This window comes from Zosterops lateralis (genome assembly GCF_965231275.1).
Source record: "Zosterops lateralis genome assembly, chromosome: 5".
Taxonomy (NCBI): Eukaryota; Metazoa; Chordata; class Aves; order Passeriformes; family Zosteropidae; genus Zosterops; species Zosterops lateralis.
This window is the reverse complement of record NC_139766.1, coordinates 55,626,765-55,651,586: the sequence shown is the minus strand read 5'-3', so window position 1 is coordinate 55,651,586 and position 24,822 is coordinate 55,626,765. Positions and strand designations below refer to the sequence as shown.

General features: G+C 41.8%; 1 protein-coding gene across 15 annotated transcripts in view; it reads left to right on the top strand.

Annotated features, from left to right (window-relative positions):
* The window catches only part of ADGRL3 (adhesion G protein-coupled receptor L3), a 491,337-nt gene that overhangs the window by 324,082 nt on the left and 142,433 nt on the right, over window positions 1-24,822 (top strand). For all 15 annotated transcript variants that reach the window (XM_083862079.1, XM_083862080.1, XM_083862078.1 and 12 more), the window contains one exon: window positions 24,534-24,614. In XM_083862079.1, coding sequence (XP_083718205.1) covers window positions 24,534-24,614 — 81 coding nt within the window. The remainder of the gene's footprint in view (window positions 1-24,533; window positions 24,615-24,822) is intronic.

Below are 24,822 nucleotides of genomic sequence, written 5' to 3'. Positions count from 1 at the left end.
ATTTTAAAAGGCTGGCTGAGGCCTTTCTGATGAGCAGCTTCTCCTGGTGGACAAAGACCATTTTATTTTTTTTTTAGGGAGCTGCTGAGTGTTTAATTGCTGCTTCTCCTCTGTTTTTACTTTCCAGTTGCTTTCCTCAAACCTAGGAGTGTCCCTGACTCTCTCACTCCTGATCCTCCTCATTGCTTACAGTGACAGCTGCTGGTTGCACAGTGTTGCTGGAGGCTTTCAGAGAGATATGCTCTTGCTTTCAGGAGCTTCTGCTAAATGTGTGGTGTGACTGGAGCCCTGGCTTTTATCCACCAATATTTGCCCACATAGTCATGTTCCATTCAGTCAATGAATGTTTCAGTCCCTTTTTGCTATCTAAAACAAAAAAGGATGTCTAAGTTTGGAGGGGAAAAAAGAAGAACGTCTTTTACAGCAAAGCTGGCCTTTCAGCCTACATTTGTTGGGCAGACAGTACCTTAAGCTCAAAGGGACAGGAGGACAGTATTGCATTCATACTCCATTTTTAGGCCTGGTCTGTCTCTTAATTTTTCTCCTGTTTTAAATTTACCCTATTTGTAAAGCAGTGTTTGAGTAAAAAAATGATCAAAAAGCATCATGCCACACTAGAATTCTGAAATTAGGGGTTTCTGCTTTCTGTCTGGAAAGCTGGAGTTTGAGCTCTTTTGTCTACCTTCTCACAAAAACCCCATTGAAAACTGCAATATTCCTCAGCTTCAAAATTATCCCCTTGCAGAGCATGTTATAAATATTAATATTGCTTGGTTGGCACAGTGGGAGGAACTTCAGTGTCTCTTCATTATGAATAGATACATGGTTGCTCCTTTTTCCTAAATAAAACTACCATGGAACAGCAGGTAACTTTACCAGAGTTGGTGTAGCCTTCTTCTTCCTCAGTTCACTGCTCCTGCTCTGAGGCACTCTGAGAAAATGGTATAACAGACCTAACCCATCCATGAGCTAAGCTGGGATACTGCTGTGTCCTCGCAGAAGGTCAGTTGTTGCCATTGCCTATATCCATGGGCTGGGGTCCTGTTCCCATGGGAGTGCTTGGGGACTGGGCTGCTGAGCATCCAGGATGGTTGAAGTAGGGGAAGGGCAGGAAGAGACAAAATGATTAAGCTAAAACTTCACTTTCAAGCTTCAAAACAAAAGGAGGCCTGAGGCTTCGGCACTTCATAATCCTGTCAAACACCGTGAGGGGGAAAGGACCTTGCCAAGAACGTGTCTGAAAAGCTGAGACAGCTGTTTCTGGCAGCAAGCATGGGATGCAGATAGGGGAGTGATTGCATAGGGAAAAAAACATTAACTGCCAGTGAAAGATAGTGGCTTTTCCTCTTCTGCAGTGAGCTCCTCAACGTGAGGAATCAGCCTGAGTAGTGATTAATTGTTACTTCATTGAGTTCGAGACTACCGAGTCATGCTGACATCAGCCAGGGCTTATCAGTCCAGTGCGAGTACTTTGCACCAAACCCAGCTGTGAATGTGCCAGCACTTTGGGTTAGAGCTGTTTGCCAGCAGCAGGGAGCAAGAGGTGTCACATAGCAAATGTCCAAGGCTGCTTTTTTGCAGGAGAAAGGGACTGCATTGTGTGCTAGAGACAGTCTTTGACTGTTGGGTTTTTAAACATGATTCTAGTGATTATCCATGATGTATCTCTTGGCCAGCAGATTTAGCCAGCTTGTGTGCAGTGGTGGGGGTCTGCCTGGGACTGGGGGTTTAGACCAAGAAGAGACTCCTGAATGTTCCATTTTTGAGCTGTTGCTTCTGCCAGCTCCTTTCCTCCCAAGCCCAAACCAAGGTTATAATCTGCCAGACTTCTTCTCAAGACATTACCTGCTCAGTGTAGGTTATATTTGTGCACCTCAAGGCCCTGTGTAGCACAAACACCTTCTGCTCCTTGAGGTTCTGCTGTGGCCTGGCTGCAGAGCCAGTAGCCTGGCCTGGGACAAGGTTATCCTGGATTTGGTTTTTTGCTACTGCATTTTTGATTTGAGCAGTTCTTATTCCTGTTCCCCACTGAAAACACCTCCACCACGGTTGCTCACGGGTCTGGATTGCTCTCCCCCCTCGTCTGCCGCTGATTGTGTTTGTTCTGGAAATGACTAGTGTAATATTTTTAGCAACACTTATTAAGACTCTTCTCCTAAAGTCTAGTTCAGTGTTGCTAATTAACTTCTTCAATGCCACCAGCACTCTGCAGTGCTGCTGTGCCAGGTTTTCTTCTTTTTTTCTTTTTTCTTTTTTTTTTTTTTTTTTTTTTTTTTTTTTTTTTTCCCTTTTATTTATTTATTTTTTTTTTAACTGAGAAAGCAGATATGGATGCCTTGCCATATTTTGCTTTAGAGTCAAAGCAAAGGAGGGGAGGTAGTGGATGCCCTTCTTTCTGCCTTCATACTCAGATTCAAGAAGAATATGCAGCTCTTTAGGAGTCAGCTACAAAATTTCTGAACCTTTAAGGGGAGGCTTTAAAGAGTCTTCCCTTGACTTCAGGCAATTGTGATGATGTCCTTACCAAGTCTCCATCCTTCAGATGTGGCACCAAGTCAACTTTCCAGAGGTATATCAGTGCTGATAAAAAGTACCCCAAGGCATGTATGAGGAATGGAAGGGTCAGCATTATCCTCATAAATCCAGCTGAACTCTCATGGTAGGGTTGGATTGGATCAATTACTGATAGGAAGGGAATTTAGGTTGAAGGGGCAAAAAAATCTTGATAGCTAGTTTGAAGATGTCCACAATCAGGGAGAAATGGGACAAGCCATGAAGGGCTATGAAATGCCCCTGAAAGGGGAACACAGATTCCAGAAAGAAAGAAGTAGTAAGCACCTCAAATCACTCCTTCTCAAAGTGCATTTTGTTATTAGTAACTACACTAAATCAAGAGAGTTCAGTTGTAAAAAAATCAAAAATAGAAGTGTTGATTTCTTTTAGGTGGGTCCACCAGGTGTGCAAAAGTATAAATAAAATGAAAAACTTTCTGGTACAAAATCCCAGAAGAGTTTCAGCTTACCTTTTATTCAGGTAAATCCTCTGAAGCTGGTGGGACTTTGGGTAGAGGCTTCAGGAGTGAGTCTGCAGTGGATTACTGTTTGCCCTGGAAGGAATTGCATTTTGTCAGTGATAGTCTTTTTGACCTCCTGATTTGTGTCTGAAGCATCTAAAGAGAATATATAAATTGTAAACTGGAATAAATGGTGAATATCCATATGAATTTGAGTTGCAATATCTGCCTTACATTTTTATGTTGAAAAGGTTGTTTTTTAAGGGTGTGCTCATGACTGGAGGGCAAAGCAGACAATAAAGGCTTAGGTGAATGAGATGTGTCCAAGAAAACAATGTCATGATTGTTCACTGTAACAGGATTTCTTCACTGTAAATAGGATTTTTGCTTGATTAAAATGTGCTGAGAGGAAACAGGACTTAAGGCAAGTTTCACTGAAATACAGGATTCAGTTTGAAAAGACTGGCACTGAAGAGGCAAACCGGCTGTTTCATGTTATGTAGCTCCTCGGGTCTGTTTTCACAAAGTACCACCTGCCTGAGACTCAAAAGGGAGGGGGGGAAAAAGCAAAGAAACATCAGAGCTGAAGAGTATAGAAGTTATACACTGGTCATGACAGAAGATGGGAAAATCAGCTGCCTTTATACCAGTTTGAGCTGGCTTACTGGTGTGCCATTCATGCTTCCCTCAAATAGCTGGAATAAATTAACACAGCCACTGGAGAGATGAGGCATTAGGCAGCTCTGCAGTTCTTTTTCATGTGTTGATGTTTGGGACAGACACAGGGGAAGAGCTGTCTAAGCTGCAGGCAGAGAGAAAAAGTAAAGGCAACATCAAGTATAGACATGCCAGCAGAGATGAAGTCCCTACCTCACTCCTAAGATCTTTCCAACCTACCATGTGAAGAAAAGCTTTTGTGAGCCTCCATGTACTGGCCTTCAGTTGTTCCTCTGTGTTAAATTATTCCCTCTATCCAAGGCATGCTTGGAGGATGCTGTGGCTCACTAAGGTTGATCAGCCTGGATTCATGTGATGCTTTGCACTCTTGTACTGCCAAATTAAGCAAATGACTGGTGATGTTAATGTGAACACTGAGGCTCCAGGAGGAGGGAAATACTGAGGGAAAACTGCACGAAGAAATAAAAAAAAGGGAAATGTACCTCGGTGGCATTGACAGCAGCAAATATTTCTGGCCTTCTCATCCTAAGTGCTTGCTTTTCTCACTGGTCAGTAACTGCCAAGTATTTTCTCGGTGCAATATTGAGTGTGTTACAAGTTATTAACGAGAAATATCCTTGGAATGACTGGAACAGATTTTATTGATCAAAGTGTTGTGCTCTTCTCCGTGGCAAGTATCAGGCTGAGTGAAGGATGCCATCACCCAAAAAGCTAAGCCAAGGTGGAGAGTACTCTAGCGAGTTTCTGGTTGAGTTGTACAGTTTAAGGTGAACATTCATCCAGCATTCTCTTGGGAAAGGTGGCTGTGGCTGGTGCCTTGCTTGTAAATGTAAGCTCTCTTTATGGGTAAATCAAGCCTCCTCCTGAGCTCGGCGGGGAGTAAATGAAGCTTTTGGGTAGCCTAAAACTGCATGGTCAGAACACAGTGTTGTGTAAGACTGCTGTAATGTGTTTTCTTCATATAAATGAGTTCAAATTGACTCTGGTATGAGGAGTAGAACAGCGAATTAAATTAGATTAATAGATTTTTTAAGACCAGAAGGGACCATTAGCTCATTTAGTCTGACCTCTGTAATGCATTCGATTGGATTTCATCCGCTTCCTCTTCTGCTGAGCCTAATGACTTGACTTCAACTGAAGTGTACCTTCCAGAAAGGCACCCAGACAATCAGTGCCTCACTTCACTGAGTGCTTTTCTTGGTTGGATATTCTCTCCCTCAGTTAAGAGGTAAAATAACATTCACATTATAAGTGTTTTGATTATGCTTATTTGTATCATACGTAAAAAGGTAAAAGTACGTTTCTTGAGTCGTACTCTTTGGACCTTGCTCAGACAGTGCTCTGGAGGTTGACATCTGTGGGAGTTAATGGTAGGTCTGATTTTTCATTTTAGTTTTCTTAAGATCTTAGAAACTTGATACTGCTGTAGGAAATTCCTGGATAGACCAAGAAAGCAAATAATTCACTAGCAATGAGAAAATAGCTTTCTGGGCACTGAAATCAAGAAAGCCTTTACTTTCATATGTGTACTTTATGATAAGTGCCACTAAATATGTGTGTAAACTCTTTTTTCTAAGTAAAAGAAATTAGCAGTCTGCAGAGCTTGAATACTGTTCTCTTAATGCCACTTCCATTTTTATTTGAACCAGAGTGCTAGGGAGTGACATTTAAACCTTGGAGTTTGTCATCAAGTTCTAATTTTCTTCTTGATGAGAACATCTGTCCATGGGAAAGGGCAAAAGCTTGTTCCAGCAGTTTTTACATAAGGTATTGAATGATTTAATTCCAAATGGGTGTTCTGATTGTTGGCTTGTCTTTTTTTCCCCCCTTCTGTTTCCCATACTCTTTTTAAAGGAGTATACTGGATAAAAAAAGATGATGCTGATGATGCAAGGAAATTAACTGTAGAGGATACAAGAAGTAATTGGGTAATTAATTAATTGTCTTAAGAGTCTTGTTAACACTATTTTTTTCATTGCAAAATATACTGGCAAATTCTGGTGGAAAGAGGCTGTGATTTTCTTAATATGTGAACATGACTTTCCTGCACTCATAAGTGCCTTAATTCAAATTGAAATATGTGTTTTCCTTCAAACACTGTGTTTTGTGATACTTTGGGTAAGCTTCACCTTCAGGCATTTCTTTATGGTTAGTAAACACCTGAGAGAGGCTTTATCAAGGCTGTGGCTTTATTAGATTGAGCGGTGTGAGGGTAGGCATGTATCCTCCTCTTTTCATTGGAGAGAGGAACCCTTAAAATGGGGATGTATCAAGGAAGGCTAGGGAAGTCCTCCCTTCCCCTTTACAGCAAAATGTGTGACCAAAATGGTCCTGTGCATGTTTGGAAGTCATTGCCACAATGTTCTTTGCAGAATAAACAGCAGCTGTAACCAAAGAAAAATTATTTGACTTAGCCAAAATTACTCCAAAATCTCTTTGGGGCTAGCTGGTATATGGCAGTGCCAGAGGGAGTTTTGACCTGTGGGTCTCCAGGCAACCTGATTTGTACATTGAATGTGGCAAGCATCACCTTGCTGAACCATGGCCCCTACGTGTTTCATTAAATCTCCTCCTCGTGGATATCTTCTAGGGTAGGGGAAAGTGATGTGAAAAGTTTCCTTCTACAGTTGGTTAACACTTAGCAGTGAGGAATGTCTTGTCTTTCATGAGAAAAGCCAGAGCTGTAAAAGCAGGTCCTCTCCAGATGAAGCTCTTGTTACAGTGACCTGGCTGTCCTCTTCCTACTCCAGTTTGAAAGCTGATTTTAATATGCCAAAGGAATAATCATAAAAAATCTGACATGCATCAGTGCATTTCTCTAATTCATCTTCCCTGGAAACCTTTGGACCCTTTTCTGATAGGTAATATGTAAGAAAAGATGACATTGAGGGAAGAGGAGGGCTAAGACAGCCTTTTTTTCCGCTTGGAATCCACAGAAAGCAAACTAATATTTTTGCCTGAAGTCAGAAGAAAGGAAAGGTGGTCAAGTTTTAGGAAATCCTTGAACTCATGAGGCAGGGCCTCTGGTCAGTCACTAAAGGTGATACTTCCCATAGCTGGCATGACTGATTGAAGTCATATCTCTGAGGCATTTAGTAGAAGTTTTTGCTTGTTTAGAAACCTGTAACTAAGTCCTTGGGATATTTCCTGACATGGTGTCAATGCTATCTTGTCCTCTCTGTCTCTTTGTAAACTTCAGCTGTTGATTATAGAAATCTGTTTTATCTGTGCTGGGCTTGTCACTCTCTTACTGCAAGAGATTGATTATTGATTTATTTAAATTTTTTTTCTTATTACTGCATATTTTACAATAACACTAAGTAATGTTCTATACCCAGCTGAGTCTCCAAGGAATGCAACTGTTTCTCATTATAAAGGGGGGGAAAAGTAATTAAATTTTGATTATTTTTCCCTTTTGCCCAAATATCTTCACACAGTGCAAATTAAATAAAATTATTTAACCATGACAAGCACTTCTGCCAATTAATCCCTGAGAAGTGAAGCTGGAAAATGTATGCCACATGCAAGCAGGCAGTCACACACGGATGCCTGGAAAAAAGAAACCCAGAGGATTCTAAGACAAGCATGAGTTAATCAGCCCAACAGAGCCATGAATGGGAGTTTAAGCAATGGTGACGTCCCTACCAAAGCTGATATGAGCTCTTTGCAGCTTTTTTTTTTTTTTTTTTTTTTTTTTTTTTTTTTTTTTTTTTTTTTTTTTTTTTTTTTTTTTTTCCCTGATACTCTGAAGAATCTTTTTCCCTTCTGGCCTAATTGCTAGAAATTAATTGAAGTTCAAGAGCTCAGTATTTCTAGTAGCCTTTATACTGAAATTTAAGATGGGTAATTTAACTTTGAATTGATTCTTTTTTTCTCTTCAATTTGAGCTTTTAGTATGTGCATATTTTTATCTTGGCTACACTTGGGTTTCCTGAATTACAGGCAAGCTTACCAAGAGATATTCATTAGACAAATGTGTTTATTAACAACATAAAAATTGTTGTACTGAATGCCTGAAAACTGGATCCCATTATTTAAAAAGAAAATATTTTAGGCAATTCCAGTGCATTAAAGAAAAAAAAAGGTCTTGTCTTCCTGGATTTTTATATACCTGGTTTCATGACCTATTGAAAAACACTGATGCTTTTTCATGGGCTTCAAGGTCAAGGTTAGCCCTGTTTCTGAATTTTAGCAGATTAAAAACCCCACTTGAGGTCAGTGGCCACGTCCCCAGGAAGCAACTCTTCCCCAGAAAAACGTTGCCTCACTTTTATGGGGAGGTTCTCGGACATACGGAGGACCTGACTGACTGTGAGGTGCTGACTTGGTAAAAGCCATGCCTGAGTCTCTGAGGTGTTTATTTAGGCCTACTTGCTGTTCATCTTCTTGTATCTGAAATCAAACATTGAGTGCAGACTTGTCTGAAGCTACTGCTGCAGGGAGCACTATTGACAGTAGTGCTCTGCACACTTCAGATGTATAGATAGATAGAATATAGATAGATACTTGTGTGTTGATGAAATATATTTGAACAAGTGGGATTTTCATGCTAAATACACATTTGTTCTCACAGAAGACAAGGACACGGGAGGGTGTTTTCTCCTTGGATGAAGCTGTCCCAAGCAATTGACATGTTCTGATAGATACAAACATTTGATAGGCTTCCCTGACTCAAGACATCAAGATACTGTGCAGGCCTAATTAATTTGATTTTGCACATCACTCCAAATGTAATATAGGGAATTGATATATTTCTATCCCCTTATCTATTTTCTGTCTGATAGCATCCTCTTTTCTAGGCAGGACTGCTTGGGGTTTGGCAGAGCAGTGAAGGTCCTTGGCTCTGTCAGGCAGCATCAGCTGGCCAATACCAAGCTTAGCAGGAGAGGAAAAAGGCCTAGACCAGACCAAAGTGGGGCAGCAAGATCGTGAGGGAATGGAGAGGCTCCAGAATTAGGCAAAATTCCTATAGCTTTTAGTGAAGCAAAGACTCAGTTTTAACTCTTGACACAGTTAGACTGTCTGGATTGGTTAGGCAGTAGTTTGCAGCCTCTGATGTTTACAAGTACAGGCATGGCTTTGAAGAGAAAAGAGCATCAGCCTGATGGAATTTCAGAGACAGATTTTCGCAGGCTGGAGAGGAGTGGGCTGGGTGGCAAATAGTTGGGGCATTGCTGCTTTCAGCGTCCTCCTTCTCTATTAAGGTTGAAGGTTTTTTTATACCAGCCTGGGGATTAGATGTAGAAAATTGTACATTTAAACATAGAACATTTTTGTATTACCCAAGGAAAAAAAATAAAACAGATCTATGGAAATGAAAGATTTGATGGCCCTTGAGTAAATATTGTTTGAAAGTCACAATCTTTTATAAATTTCAGTCTTTTCTTCCAGGTCATAATAAAAATAGATCCTTGCACATCATAATTTCCTTTGGTGAATAGGTCTTTCTGACCTGTTTTTTTTTTTGGTATGGACATTATGGCCCCTCAGCCTTTCCAGAAGAATGTGCTGCTGATTTCAGGTTTGTATCCTCAACTCACTGCATTTTTAGACAGAGCAGAGAAAGCGTGGATTATCTATCTAGAGGAGATGTAACAAGGAATATTCCCTGCTTTTTTAGTTATCCCTATAGCTGTTTAATGTCTGTTTCATACTCTGCCTTTTCCCATAGCTCATAACTTTCATCTGCAAGTGGGAAATTTTGGAAAAACTAGGCAGTGGTTGCTGAACTGAACGAGGAGTCTTGGGTTTGCTGACCACTGGGTAATAAGATGAATCACACATCCTGCATTTTGCCTTGGGAGAAAAAGGAGCAAGCGTGCCAAGCAAATTACTGGGTGATTTACTTATTTGCAGTTCTGGGAGGGAGTCTTTATCTTCATAAATCTCAGGTTAGGATACATTTTGTAACTGTGCCCAGTGGTGATATATTTGTCTATATAAAAATCAGCGCCTTAGCTGTGTATAGGGAGCAGACCTCTGTGCTTCACCCTGGCTGCATTTGATATCCAGAGCTAACCAGGATTGCCCAGTGTTTATTTATATGCTGAGATGAAGCTCTGTGTTTCATCTGTGTTGCTAGATACATGGGCTGAGATTCAGCTCCTGGCTGGAATGGAGGGGTTGGCATTTAGCAGGGAGTGCATCATGTGCCAGGTTTTCTGATGGTCGGGTGATTGCGCTAAGAACGAACCAGCAAAGGGAGCTGAAACACGCAGGAAAATGTCACATGCCAGGAGTAGAGGGATGACAGAGAGGTGACCAGTGGAGTTAACTGTACAGCCTTTTTTGTGAGAGCTAAGCACAGAGGACTTTGGTTGAAAATCACCCTTGGTGCCTTTCCAGGGTGTCTGTCTGAATAACAGACAGGAATGGATCCAGGCCTTGCATCTTTTTGAGCTCAGCTGAATTTCTTTCTGAATTTTTTGCTATTCTAAGAGCTCGCTTTTCCACTTCATATTGTGGGGTCCTCCTCCTCCAACCGCAGTCTCACCTGAGTGCTTGGATGCTCACTGTTATCCAGTCATCTAAGTCATCTAAGTCATCTCCAGACAGTCACGATATTTTCTCATTTCATTGCACCCCACAGTAAGGTTATTGCCTGCTGTTCTCTGTGCATGTTAGTGCTGCATTCATAGTATTTTAAACTGAATTCTGGACCTTTGGTCTGAAACTATATGCAGACCAGAGCACAAAGGTTTTGCTGTTATCAAAGTTTGTCTACACAATCACTGTCAGCAACCTATCCTTCGGTTAAATGTATTGATCAGTTCTGATGTTTCCAATGCATTAATTTCTCTCTGACAAGTTTCATAGCTAAAATTTGAGAAGCAGGACTGCTGACCTAAAATGACCCTAAGTTCTTCTTCTTGGAGATGTCCTAGTCAATGAAATTTTGGTAGATGATCATTGACTTGTAACAGAATTATAACAGAATTAGTAAGTTCTCCTTTGTCCTGTGCCCTTTGAAAATGTAAGATGCATCAGTTCACTGAAAAGTTTTATATTAGTTCAGAAAAACTTCTGATCACAAATGGGCTAAATATTATAAACAGGCTTGAAGACCCTTGCCAGCTTCTGATGGGCAGAGGGTAGCACCACATATCTGCTTGGCTACCTTTCTGCCCAGCTGCCCCTAGTACAAGAGTCCACCAACAGCTTGAGAGAGGAAGCCAACATAGGAGATGTTGGGTAGTGGCCCATTGCTGTGTTAAAAATCCCTGTAAAATGTCAGTTTTTGCCTCCCTGCGCCATGGCTTCTTCCCAGCTGAATGCAGTTCACTACTATTTATATCACAGTCCGAGGCTGGAGAGGGCTGGCTCCACAGCTCACATGGAAAAGTGCAGACCTGCTGAAGGCAGCGAAGTTGCAGCCACTTGCACCACCAAAGGAATTGGTCTTTTGTCTTGTCATCTCTGCAGCCGCAGGGCGTGCTGCTCCTTGCTTGCTTAATTGCCAGTTTAATCAAAACCTGACTCGCTGTTTCAAATATGATTTCTCCCACTGAACACCTCAAGCTGTCTCAGCAGCTCTGTGTGTGTGTCCTGTGCTCACCGTGAGCAGCTAAAATGTATGGCTCAGGTTCAGGGTGCCGTGAATCCGAGCACACTGCAGCTGCCCGGGTGCTGTGGCTGAGCAGTGATGTTCCCATGCCAAACTCATCACTAACCTCCTTGAGAGGTTATCCCAGCATAGCTGGTAGGACAGAGCACAGGAGTGCTCATCTGCTCCAGTGCAAAGTCCAGCAGCCTGACTTGATTAGCAGATCACCGGGAGTTTGGGCTTCTGAGACTGTTCTGCTTTCATTTTCTAAATGCCCTCCTGAATATACAAATTTTCAAAAAGACAGCTCTACTGTATAACTTCAGGGCTAGAGACTGCATTGTTGAACGCAGAGATGGATTATCCAGAGTCTCTGTGTTCACAGGATTTTCAGTTCCATTGAAAAGTACAAAAGTCATCTTGCATTTTTAAGTATTAAAGTATAGGTCCTGAAGACTTTGAGGCACAGCAAAGAAAAGCCTAAATCTGTAATATTTATTATTTCTTGTGGGTTTTATTTTCCTTTGGTTTAAAAGTCCTAGGATGTAATCTCAGAATTTAGGGGTGCCACTCCTGACTTGTACGTGCTTGAGATTGAATGTGAAAAATCTTCCCAGCACTGACTTTTGAGGAATGTCATTCCAAACACCTGAAAAATGAGGCTTTTTCACAGGTGGTTTTTTTTCTTAGCTGTCCTGGGTGCTCTAAGCTTGTTCCAGTCATTTGTAACCTTTGTAATCAGCTTGACTGGGGTACCTGGGGACAACCTGCAGCCCTGCTCATCCATCTTCTGAAGCAGAAAGTGTAGTTATTTGCCCTCAATCCACAGCAAAAATACTTTGCTGTCCTCCACTTTTTCTTTCTTCTTTTGTTCCCACACCTTAATGAAAATCTTTCAGTGTTTTCGAAACCTCTGCTTATCCTGAGCAGAAAGCCACCTTTGTGTCAAATAACGGGCAGCTTCCAATCTGGCTTCTCATCTTTATAAAACTAATTGGAGATTTTTTTAATGTGGTGTCTTGAAAAGGAAAAGCTTTCAGAGGACTTGCTCCCTGACCATAGGGATACAGGATTGGATGCCAAGGTCTCCTACCTGCTGTGAAGGTGTTCTTGTCCTTTTTGTGGATGCGTGAGGGTATGGCTCCCTTTTTTTCCCCTGCTCAGGGACCTTTTTCCTGCCTCTATTCCTCCCCTCTGTCCATCTTTGCTCCTGTTTGATTTGCCTGGAAATCACAACAGCATGATTCCTCAAATCCAGTAACTTGAGAAGGAAACCCCTAATCTCTAATTAGGACACCCCTGGAGGGGAAGGCACAATGAAAACTTGAACTCCTGCACAAAGAAGTCACCTGTGCCAAGGAGCTTTAACACGCTTTGAAATGGCAGGCTGGCATAGGGAGCAGCACAGCCACCTTCATCAGTGGCATTCCCCTCCATCCACAGGGGCTGTGGAAGGGACATGAACTTTTGGCTGAGGCTTACCCAGTATTCAGCTGGCTTGCTTGGGGACTCGTGGCTAGATTTAGAAAGCTGAATTTATACTATTCTGAAGGTGTCACTGTCATGGTGGGGTCACAAGTTTTTCTGTCCTTATTTTTCTTTAAGCAGATTATGCAGCATAAAAATCTCTGTGCAGCAAGTGGCTTGTTTGTAATGCAAGTTACTAAAAGGAAAATATTCTTTTATCAGATGCTTATGTACACACAATTCTTGCTGTAGTGGTCACCAAGCCATTCAACCAACACAACCAACATTACTTGAAACTATCCTGTCAGTTACAGCTGGAATGGCTGATATTATTGGGACTGCATTCAATCCCAAGGTGCTGACCCAGAAAACATACCTCACTTTGAGTGTCCCCAAAGCCACTGAATGCTATTAGATATACCCTGCAAAAGAAGAATTAAACAGAGTTGCTCTCTCCTTTCTCTGGTCCAGGTTAAAAAAAAACAAACCCAAACAACACGTATCCATCCTGGACTCCTAAACAATGAGGTGGTCATTACTGGGGCTCAGTGTGAAGCTAATTCTGTAGAAGTTAGAGCCCCACTTAGGTCAGATACCTAATCAGAAATACAGGTGTTCTCCCTCTCTTGTTTAGGTCACAAGAGGGTGAAGAAAGAGCTTCATGTCCCTGGTAGAGGCCAGGTTGCCCAGATAACTGAAGCTTGAATTTGTCAGCTCTTCTAGTCAAGAGATCATTTAAGAAACCTAAATGCCAAGTTAAGGGGGTTAGCCTGTTAGAGGAAGTTTAGCTTGAAGTGCTGGTGAGGGGAAGTATATATGAATATGTAAATCTGTATGTTCATTAAAGCAACTAAAGGGTTGTATAAAGGGAAGAAAATATTTCTCTTGCATTGACATATTGCATGATTGTGTTTCAGAGGTGATAGAATGTATGTCTAAGGACAATTTGAATATTGTCTGTTGTAAAGGAAAATACTCTAAATAAAGCTGTCTATTTAAGTTTATAGCAGCGTATTTTACTGCAAAGAACAGGAGCATAAAGAAGAGTAAGCTGAAAGAGTTTTCAGCTGGGCTGAAACATACAACCTTTTGGGTGTACTTTTCAGACTCTGTGGTCTCATTTTCAGTCATGCTGTATGTTTCCTGCAGCCTTCTGGGAGGTCTGACAGGCACATCAGAAGCAATGTAGTGAAACAGCCTCTTCCCCTGCACGTATGCAGCTAGATCCTTGGGATCAGGAAATTTGGCAGTGCCTTGGGACCCTTGCCCCAGTGCTGGCAGACAGAGCAGTGCCCCAGCAGACCTGTCTGCTGCCCTTGCAGAGGGCAGACACCCAGCATGATTCATACAGGGCGAAGGAGGCTCAGGCGAGAATTAATTTGTATTATTCAAGGAGTACCAATCAGGATCTTATTGTTCTAGGCAGTGTGCAAACTTATAATCAAAACTGTCACTTAAAGGCCTACAAAAACATCATGGGAGCTAAGATAAGAATAATCCTGAGACATGCTTGAAGGGCCTTAAGGAATATAGGTCCTAAATACAGAATATCTAGTGCTAAAAATTATATTGGACCTTGTAGGAAACATCTGGTCTGTAGATGTTTGCTGTATGAACCTGTGTTCTGTGCAGTTATTCATAAGTCTGTGAGCTGGTGCAGTTTCTGACCCATTGCAAACTTCTCTTTCCCTGGCCATGAGCAAATAAATAAGTGTAGAATGACAACATGGAGGGAACCAATAGTAAAATCTTCTATGTCATTCCTGATTTTGTGAAGCAATGAAAAGGGACACAATAAAGTTTGTAAAATCCATAGTTGACTTCACCAGAAGTAAGAGTCATAAGCTATAGACTTCAAATCTCTTTGAATCTATAAACCATCAATTCTGCTTCACAGGTCTTAAAAAAATTGGCCACATTGAGCATGGGTTTCCTCAGGTGGGTAAAGAGGAAAAATAAACATCACAATGTTTTGATACTTAGCTCAAAAAATTAGAGAAAGACCCTATAAGCACAACAGCAGTCACCAAGTTATAAAACTGTTTATGCAAAGGTGAAAAGAGTGCAAAAACAACAAAGCACCAAATCGTATTTGCAAAGCACTTTTGGGCTGCTTGGCATTGCTTCACTTTAGAGGACTGGAGATTTCCATCAACCAAGGTGATGGAAAGAGATCCTCTCCTACTGATTGTGACAGGAGCATGCTTAATCTTTGCTATAAAGTGGCAAGGGTTCTCCCAGGATTTGGCCATCAAAAATTGTATTCAGAATTGTCACTGATGCAGAAAGGTTTACAGATATATTCACAGCTAGGGACAAAGTTTAAAATGCTTTGCTTTTTATTTTCTTTGGGCTGAGGAAGGGGAAGACAACTCCTAATGATTATTTTTAAAAAGCAATCCGGTAAGGCTTTCTTTAGACGGTTGATCCAGCAGTTTGTCTGTTACTGGCATTGGAGATAAACTCAGGCCTATAAGCTCAGCTCCCTATGCTGTTTGTGTCTGCACCCAAACTGTATTGACTCTGTCCTCAGTGGCAGTCAGGAAGTCCATATGCAGTTACTATACGTGGATTAGGGAAACTGTTGTGTTCCTATCCTGTATCTGTGTGCAATGGGGAGATGCAAGAGATTTCTGAAACCTTCCTCTTCCTCTCACAGGTTTCTCCATCTAGCTAGGTTAATGATGAACAGTGCAGCAAAAGTAGACAATCTCCCCTCTTCTCCCCCTTTCCCTGATGTTGAGCTGAAAACATGGATTCTTTAGGAGGCTTTTGATTGAGAGAGAAAACATGAAAACAGAGAGGAAGTCTGTCAGAGTTGGATCAATTTGCCCAAACAGCTCAGTTTTTCAGCTGACAGCATTTTAGCACTCAGAGGGGAGTTGTCAAAATCTCTCTACAGGCAGTCATGTCCTTCATGCTGAGAAATACCTTATATTATCTCGAAAGAGAAGAAAGAAGAAAAGAAAAGAAAAAAAAAAAGACAAGATGGCTTAGATTCCTGTTCTTTTAGGTCACAGAGAAAATACCCACTCTTGTTTCATTTCTTCATCAAGCCATGTCATGTTAATCTTGTTTGCTGCTTGATCACTCATTTTGAGATGGAGTCTGTCCCCTCCTGCAGTGTCCCCTGCACCGCAGCTGAGGCTGGGCAGCCAGCAGGAATGCAGGGGCAGGCAGGCAGCACTGCCTGTCTCAGGGCTCCTGATGCAGATCAGAAGAAGTGATTAAAGCAGTTAAGGTGCACTGACCCACTCAGAAAACAGATTACTCATCTCTTTGCACTTCCTTAATGAAAGCAGTTGATAAAAATACCTGTAACGAAGAAGATGCTTTAATGCTTTATTGTCTGACAGCTCTTTCTGGGCTGCAGTCGCAGCCAGGAATAGTCACAGGAACCCATGGGAGGTAAGATTTAAGGTTTACGTGGTGTGTTGGCCAGATAGCAATGGAAGATAGAGTTGATTAAGCTGGACAGGAGGATGCAGGTTGGGAGGCAGGGAATTAGGCCTGTGATGAAATGGGGGCTCACAGCAGAAGTACAGGCAGTACCAGGAAGGTACAATGTGGGAATGGAGATCTTGCTACACATGCAGAGATATAAAGGTTGGAAAATAAAGACAAAATTGGAGGGGACATCTGCTATAGGCTATCACAACTGGAGGCAGGCGAGAGTGACAAATTCTTGGACCACATCATGCAGTATCTGAAACCACAAGACACTTCAATTACCGTCTCCAGGCTGGTGACTCACAGATCTACCTGTCTGCTCTGAATGTGTCTCCTACCTCATAATCTAGCATCTCAGCTGATTTCTCTGACAACCCCCCTGCATGCTTTGCCGCTGAAATTTAAGCTCAGCATGCAAGAGCTACTGCCTGATTTTTTGTTCTCCCCCACTGCTCCCCTTTCTGCATGAACAAGAGTGGCATAAGTAAGAGAATGACAGGGCTGTGTCCTGAGCTCTGCCTGTGAGGAGTTGTGTGCTGTAACGCATTTGGATTTCATTAAACCCCTTGACCTGGAGTTGCTCTCTAAATTATGCTGGCAGGTGAATTTAAAGCTGTCTGAAAGGCAGAGAAGAAAGGTTGCAATTGGTGGGAGTCTCCCTGGGGCAAGCAGAGAATCTGGTGTGGGGGTGGAGGGGTCGTCTAGATACAATGCCACTAGTGTTCCCAGGTGTGGCTTTATGTTACGGTTAAACTGATAGCTGTCCCCATCCCACCCCTGGCTCTTCTGTTCTTGCCCTTTCCTTTGCTTCAGATCTGGCACTGCTGCTGCAGCAGCCTGGATTGGTTCTGCTCATTGAGCCAGTGGAAAACTAGTAATTATTGTTTTCAGTGGGGCATTTTCCATCAGATCAGCTCTACCTCGCTCTGTGCTTGCATTAATTGCCAGATCTGCTCCGAGAGAGGAGATGGGAATGCCTGGCCATGTCACAGGGGAGAGGAGACTGTTGTGAAATGGTTCAGCTCTAACAGCCTTGGTTAAGAGCTGCACCCAGCTGAAAGAGATGAGGGTGAAAAGAAATAGTCAGCAATATTCTTTCTCCTTTAAAAGAGGGAAAACTAAATCAAAATCTTCTTAAGATGATATCTGCTGCTCACATCTGATAGTGTGAGGTGGACAGCCCCAAGGAGATACCTTTCAAAGCAGTAGTATAAGGAATAATTTTGCCGGAGATAGACTGAATGGCTTTTGCTGGGTTTTCCCTAAACTTTTCCATCCCGAGTGTTTTCAGGCATACCTGAGACGGAACAGCCTGGGCTTGACCCACTAAGGAGGTTGGAAACATCCTGTTTGTCTTTTGGGGCAAGAGCAGAGTAAGGACAGCAGGAGCTGGCACAGAGCTCTTCATGTCAGATTCAGTCTCTGAGAGGTGGCCAAAAAAATCTGGGTTTTGCTGTATTCACCATTGCCATTGCTAAACCCACTCTGGGTGGTTTGTGACCAATATTTGTCATCTGCTCCAGGGCTCTGAGGACTGCATTGCTCCAAATCCCTCTGTTTCCTCTGCACCAAAATCCTTCTCCTCCTCTCCTATGTTTTTCAGTACAGGTGACTGATAAATCATATTTCCTAGCACAGCAAGCACATCTGGGAGGGGAGGAAGAATTCAGCATGTCGTGTTTCTTTAGCCTGCTGGGCAAGCCTTTGGGGAGACTAGCTCAAAAAATGTGGATCCCTGGAAGCCAGATCTGCTTTGGGCATTGGGGAAAGCTGCCTGGATGCAGCCTTCCTGCATGTGCTGCCATATGGCAGGGGGCAGGGAAGACAGGAGATCTTTAACACAGTTTAATTATCATGGCATGTGTGAAATATTTCCCAGTTTTTTTAGTTCTTCTTCTTTCCCAACCTTTATACCAGGCTCTTTTACCACAGTGTAGATTTTGGGATGTGCACTGCAGGAGGCAGAGCATCACTGGAGCCAAGGTGCTGCTAAATGAAATGTTTTAAGTCTTTAACAGAAGGATGTGGTTCATCTAAAGTCACAAATTAAGATGATCAAAATGAGGAATCTTGGTGTGGCTGGAAGAAGCTCATTCACCTCTGACTTCAGCTGGAACATGAGTTTCTGAGTCCTAAATACTCCTTGGAAAATACATGTCTGCCACTAGTGGAAAGCTTCCAGTTCTTTTACCTGCTCAGTTTTTAATCCATTCCCTTGGCATTATTTTTGTCCTTATTTTCTCTTGTAGCTCAAACCTAGCCTTGGCCCTGTCAGGTAATGGCTGTCACATGAGGGACAGCTTAGTCATCAAAAAGGGTCATTTTGATTTTCTTCCTCTCATGATTAGGGCTGTTGTGACAAATTAAAAACAGGAATAGTGCTACCTCAGAAAAGTCCAGACCAGCCTCTGCTCACGCAAGTGTGCTGCCAGATGCTGCTTTTGGATTTGCGTTTAGTCTAAAACATGAGATGCACGTGTGACAGGGACTTAGCCAAACATCTTCCCAGTCTACCCCTTTCCCTGCGTTCTTCATTGAACTTTCTTCCTCGCATCCCCAAGGTCGTCTTTGCATTTTGGCATCTGCCTGAAGTTTGCTTCAGTACTGGGAAACTTGGCCATAGCCCATTGAGGCTGCTGGTGTCGGTACCCTCTGTTTTCAGCAGGCAGATGTGACCAGGAGCCAGCTCTCCCTCATGGAAGCCACACTGCAGGTACCCTACTTTTTCCTGCTGCAGTGGCTCGAAGCTTGCGATAGTTCCCAGTATGAAATGCAAGATGCGAAATGGCAAGAGAGCAGGGATAATGTAGTCAGAGGGTTCCTCTTGGAAAAGAGGGTTTTCTTGTATTCAGAAGCATCCACGGCTTTGAGGGAAGAACAGGGAAATGACCGTGGGAGCGAGGGAAGAAGAGAGAGTGCGTGAGTTGCTGCTACCCTAAGGAGTTAAAAGGGCATTGAGAGATGAAAGAGAGATGTACAGATGAAAGAGAGAGACTCCATAAAAGGCCATGAATAAATGAGGCAGTGGACGGAATCTGTGCTAACTCTGACGTGTCTGAGGAAGAGAATGGCTTTATAAAAGCTTTATTTAAAAAGAAAGCTTTTAATGCAAAATGGAAGAGGGTGGGCAGTGAGGGAATGGTGTTTTATAAAGATAGTCATTGATGAAAGGCAAAAAAAAAGGCTGCCAGGAGAAGTCTGAATATATGCAGAGTAATAGGTCTGAATTAAATTTGTTTAATGACATGTCAAAAGAGTTTGTTAGCAAGCCTACCAGCTTTTTAATTTCCCTTTTCATATGTTTTTATATATGCCTACGTATTATGGGATTTAAAAAGACTTACGAGGGGAGAAAAAAGGACAAAGAAAAAAATTAACTAGTTTTGAAAATTAAAGAGAATGAGAGTAATGATCCTAGAAGCTGCCCTCCAACAAAGTGAATGTAGGCTTTTGCTAGATAATAAATTGGATTTAAAAAAAAAAATCCTGTTAACATTTACAGAATTACATAAATGTGCCCAAAAAGTAATGTTGTATTTTATAGATCAGATAATCACAGACAAACTGGACTGCTTTTAAAAATTACTTTTTTCCATTACATGGGAAAAAAAAAGCCACGGCATGTAAAGAATATTTTATCTCTGGATGTATTAGTAAAATTGTCACCATGTTTTTGAAGAATTTTCCTCAGAATATGTATTTTGCATACCTAGAATGTGTCCATCCTATTGTTACTAAAAAAAAAAAAAAGTAAAAATATGTGAAATCAAAGGCTCAGGAATGGATGTGTGGTTTCATGGGTATTAACTAATTAATGATCCAAGCAAATGGACTAACAGATGAGGGATTAAATCCATGGAGGTGCCTGCATTCAGAGGTGCAGACAAGAAGGGGTGTAGGAGAGGCAGTACCTGGGAACACGGGTCATTGGAGATACCAGCACAAAATTAAATTAAATCCTCTGCATGAAATGCTGACTAGGTTGTCTAAAAAGGATCTTGGGAACTGGTGAACCTGTGGAAGACAAAAGAATGCTAAAAGAGTCTGGGAAATGGGTGGAAATCTAAGTAATCTGACATGACAGAAAAAAAAATGTGTTGCAGTGATCACCTCTGGATAAGGACAGCAAAGAAAGGGGATTCTCATCCCTTTAGAACAAAGAATTTGAAGCATGTTTGTTTTAAAATATATCTCCAGATGGCTTCTCACTGCTGCTGCTGCTGGATCTGAGTCAGGTGTGGGGCAGAACTGCGATTCAGGTGCACAACTGTCCATACCCACCACAGGCACTGAGCAAAGGAGCAGCAGGGAAAAGGGAGAGCCATCCATTCAGGTGACTTCATGGCATCACCAGGGCTTTAGGGGACAAGTCATCAAATGTTTTAAAAAGCCTTATTTTTAGACTGGTAAATGTTGATGGGTTTTTTCCTTTGCTTTTGGTGGTTTGGATGTTTTGGTCTTATGTGTTCTATTCGGGTTTTCCCTTTGACAGTGCACTGGAATATCTCAGATAGAAAATGAGTAGGGGCCAGGCAGAAAAGTTTCCCATGTGCACGTATGAAAATAGACATTGTACTCTAGAAAAATCAAACGTCACCAGCACTGGAAATTTGGCCCAGGATCAGGAGGAAGGCCTGCCCTCTCAGGTGCTGCAAACAGTAGGTATGCTTCCAGAAAGGATCAGGAGGAAGTGGTTTTAATAGATACGCAGATGAGACTTCTTTGTTGCTACTTTTGAATCTGCCTTTGCAGATTCTTTTCTGTAGTTTTCTATCGTTGTATCTGTAGATCACTAAATCACTTAGGGGCAGATTTTTGAAGATGTTGGCTGTTTATTTTCTGTCTATGAGCATCCAGATCCCTTTTTTAAAAACAGTAAAAAAAAATCCCTTAGGCCAAGCTATTATGTTTCCTTCAGTCTTCACAAAACATTATCTTTGTTCTTCTAAGTTATTGGCTTTTTAAAATGCGTTGTATCTCTCATGTGGCAGACCTGAAAATAATGGCCAGTCAAGCACTTTTTCTAATTCACAAACATCTTTCTCATTTCCTCTACCTAAGGAAGGCATGTCAGCAGATAGACTTTCAAGGTCACATCCATATCATTGCTCCCAAAATTATTTCTACCAAACATGGGGGCGGTTTTTTCACATTGTCACAGCACATGCAGGTGGCCTGGCTGCTATGAAGACTGCTGGTTTGTGGCTACCTGTGCCACATCTGCTGTTTACTCTGTCCCACCTGAGATGGTGTTGATATTTAGGCAGCATTGGCCAGATCTGCATCCCTGTGTTGTGATGCAAAAAAAGCAGGTCAGGGATGATCCACAGCTGTCTTTCAGCCCTCACAGGGAGCCATGGGCACAGGCCTCTCCAGGCAAGAGGGATAAAGGAAATGGAACACAACCTGAGCTGATAGGTAAAAAATTGGCAACTTCATCAAACATTACCTTGACGATTACATCTGATTGCTGTTTAGTTTTTTACCTGGGAGCCAGCTGCAGAAAGAGCAGATGGTTATAGGCAAGGTGGGATTGGGGAGAAGGACAGCCAAGCTGTTCTGATACGAGGCACACTCAACTTCTCATCAGCAGCAGAGACATCTTGACCTTTGGTATTTTGTCAGAAGTCTTCTTCCTTTTTTCCTGCACCACTGTCAGCTCAGACTCCATGCACAGAGAAAACAGCTGAAGGATTGGAGAGACAGGTGTGGAGTGTTGTAGTGTTTCTGTCTTTTATTTTTTTTTTTTTTAAAGGCTCTCACATCCATCTTTTAAAGTGCTTTTCTACAGCAGCTGGAACTGAAGAGAGGGAGATAGGAGTCCCTCATTTCTAGGGCTGGGGCTTGCAGTAAGCATCTGAAACTGCAAAACTCACTCCACAGGGACTGGAAGTTGGCCTCACTTGGGAAAGCTTGTTCTGTCAGTCTTTGAGATCAACTTGAGCTGTACTAGTGATATTAGTCTCAAAACCTTTCATAGGTCCATTGGGTAAAATTTTGGTTTTTAACTGAGTGGCAGTGTTTTTAATGCCATTGAAGCCAAGAAGACCATGTGTTTGCATACCAGTCCCATTGCCAGGCTGTATCAAAGGTCACCTCTGGCAATAATAGTAAAACCAAAGCAAAAATGTGATTCTGTTGATTAAAAAGGTGGAGACCCTTTGTTTCTCCAATGTGAACACTCTGATGAGTCTGAAGAACAAGTGAGCTGGCATTCATACCCTGAAAATGAATCACAACAACTGTTTGCATTGCTTTTTTTGGAGAAGGAATATTAAAACCCAAAGTTTAATTTATTAGCATTGTGAGAAGTGTGCAGTCTAACAGAAGTCTGTTTTTTTAATAGTAGTATGTTGTAGTAGTTGTAACAGAAGGTTGATTTTTTTTTAAAGTAGTGTGTTTTGCATCAGCAGCAAATAGATAAAAGCTTTCTGCAACTTGTTTCATTTATCACTAGAGAGCATTTGATGCTACTACTTCCTCAATATAAAATAAAAGCCTTAATAAAGCAATAATAAGCTTCCATAGTTATTACTGAATTGTAGTGAATGTCTAAACAAACTCACAGATGTTTTTTAGTCTTTCATATAATGATGATAAGGGGATTGAAGTATCTCTTTGTGGGGATGGGCTGGAGAAGCTGTGAGTATCGAGTCTGGACCAGATCATCCAAGGGATCTTACTGATGGGTATAAGTACATGATGACAGGGAATAAAGAAGATCGAGCCAAGCTCTTCTTACAGGCAGATAGTGGAAAAGCTTTTCTATTTATTTTTTTTTTTCCTATGAGGGTGGCAAAGCACTGGTACAGATTGCCCAGAGAGATTGTGGAGTCTCCTCTGTAGAGATACTGGAAATGAGATTGGACACTTGCTATGGGCTCTTGCTGCCCTTGAGCTGGGCTAGGTGATTTCCAGAGTTTCCTGCCAGGCTCAGCTATTTTACATTTCAGTGGTGTCTTTGATGCAGCAAATGGGAAGACTTTTCTGTGGTTATAAGGGCACTGATCATCCTGCACACTGAGCAGCTCAGAGTGAGTGCAGACTGTCTGCTTGTTTCTCCTGCAGAACCAAGCATCTATTAAATGATGACTTTTGCTCACTAATGGCATCAAATGGGTTTTTAACATGTATATGAGAAGAGGAAAGCAGAGAAACTTGTTATTTGCTATGGGTTTGCCTGAAGCAGATTTCCCATGTTAAAGCACTTAAAAGCAAATACAGAATTTATGATGTGTTGGTAGATTTTAAACCTGAATTATGTCCAGTTGTTGTAATGGCTAATAATGCAAATTATCTGAGTCATCCTCAGTGTAAAGCAGTAAATATAACCTGCACATTCAGGCAAAGTTATTTTTTTTTCCCTCTCCCTTTCCCATTAATATTTTATCTCCCTGAAGAGATGTTTTCAACATATTATGTGCACCAGCATACTGTGCTTGTGGTATTCCTGGATGTCATTACAAAGAAGCCTGAAGACTGTACTGCTGCTCCTCTGCCTGTGACGCTAGGTTGGAAATTGCTTGGAGCAACAACAGCAAGTGTCAACAGGGAGCTGTATTAATTATTTGGAATGTGTCTCTTAAGAGGAATCAACTGCTTTTATTGCAGAACGAATATTACTTGAAATGGGAAGGTTACTCTAACTGTTATCATAATCTATGTGTCATTAACTTTCCATGTTTAGAAGAAGAGATTAACAACCCTGTAAATTGGTACAGTAAATAGATGAATTATAAAAAAATGTTTTTATTATAAATAGAAGTTTCTTGATATAGTTACCTCCAAATTGCTGGGGAAGGATTGAGTCTTTAGCAACTGAGAAACTGCATGATGGCGTTGGGAATCAAAAAATCTTCTACTCATGTGAAAACAATTCTGAGCTCTGAAAAATGATGTGTCTCTCCTGCAGGTGGGACAAACAGGTGGGATTGTGCTTGGTACCATGCTTCCTTCAAAAATGGCTGTGACATAGGAATGCTTGTTTCCCTCTTAAAGTGACATTTACAGATTGAATGGGCTTGTGTGAAATTGAGTTTTCTTCCATAGCATATATATATATATATATAGAGAGAGAGAGAGAGAGAGAGAGAGAGAGAGAGAGAACAGGTTCCAAGAGAACATGGTGTGAAGTAGATGTAGTAGTGGTAAAGCAAGTGTAACTAAAGTTCACCAGAGTACCCATGTTTTCAAGGAAAAAGTGAGAGATGGAAGTGGTTCCAGCTTGTCACCAGTGCCTCCACAACATGGAAATTCATTGTGAAAAACACAAAGAACAAAATACTTGTGAATCTGTTTTTAATCCAAATGCTGTGTATTTGACTCTAGCCCTGATAGATCTCTGTAGGAAACAGCAGAACTAAACCACTTATTTGTCCACAGGGCAGGCTCACCATGGGCAGGTTTCCTACATTGCCCCACCGATCCACCTGGATTCGGATCTGGACAGACCGTCATCCAAGGGTGAGTCAGTGGGACAGTCGCCATTCACTCGCATTCCAAACCAGCCACAGGCATTGGGTGGATATCACTCACTGGTTCACTGAGCCTCCATGGCCAAGCTGTCACCTTCCATCCAAGGACACTCTGGGGAGCAAATTAATTCCTGTAGGAGAGACATTTGTGAGATGCCCATGTCTCATGTGTCCCATTACATAGCTTTGAACATCCC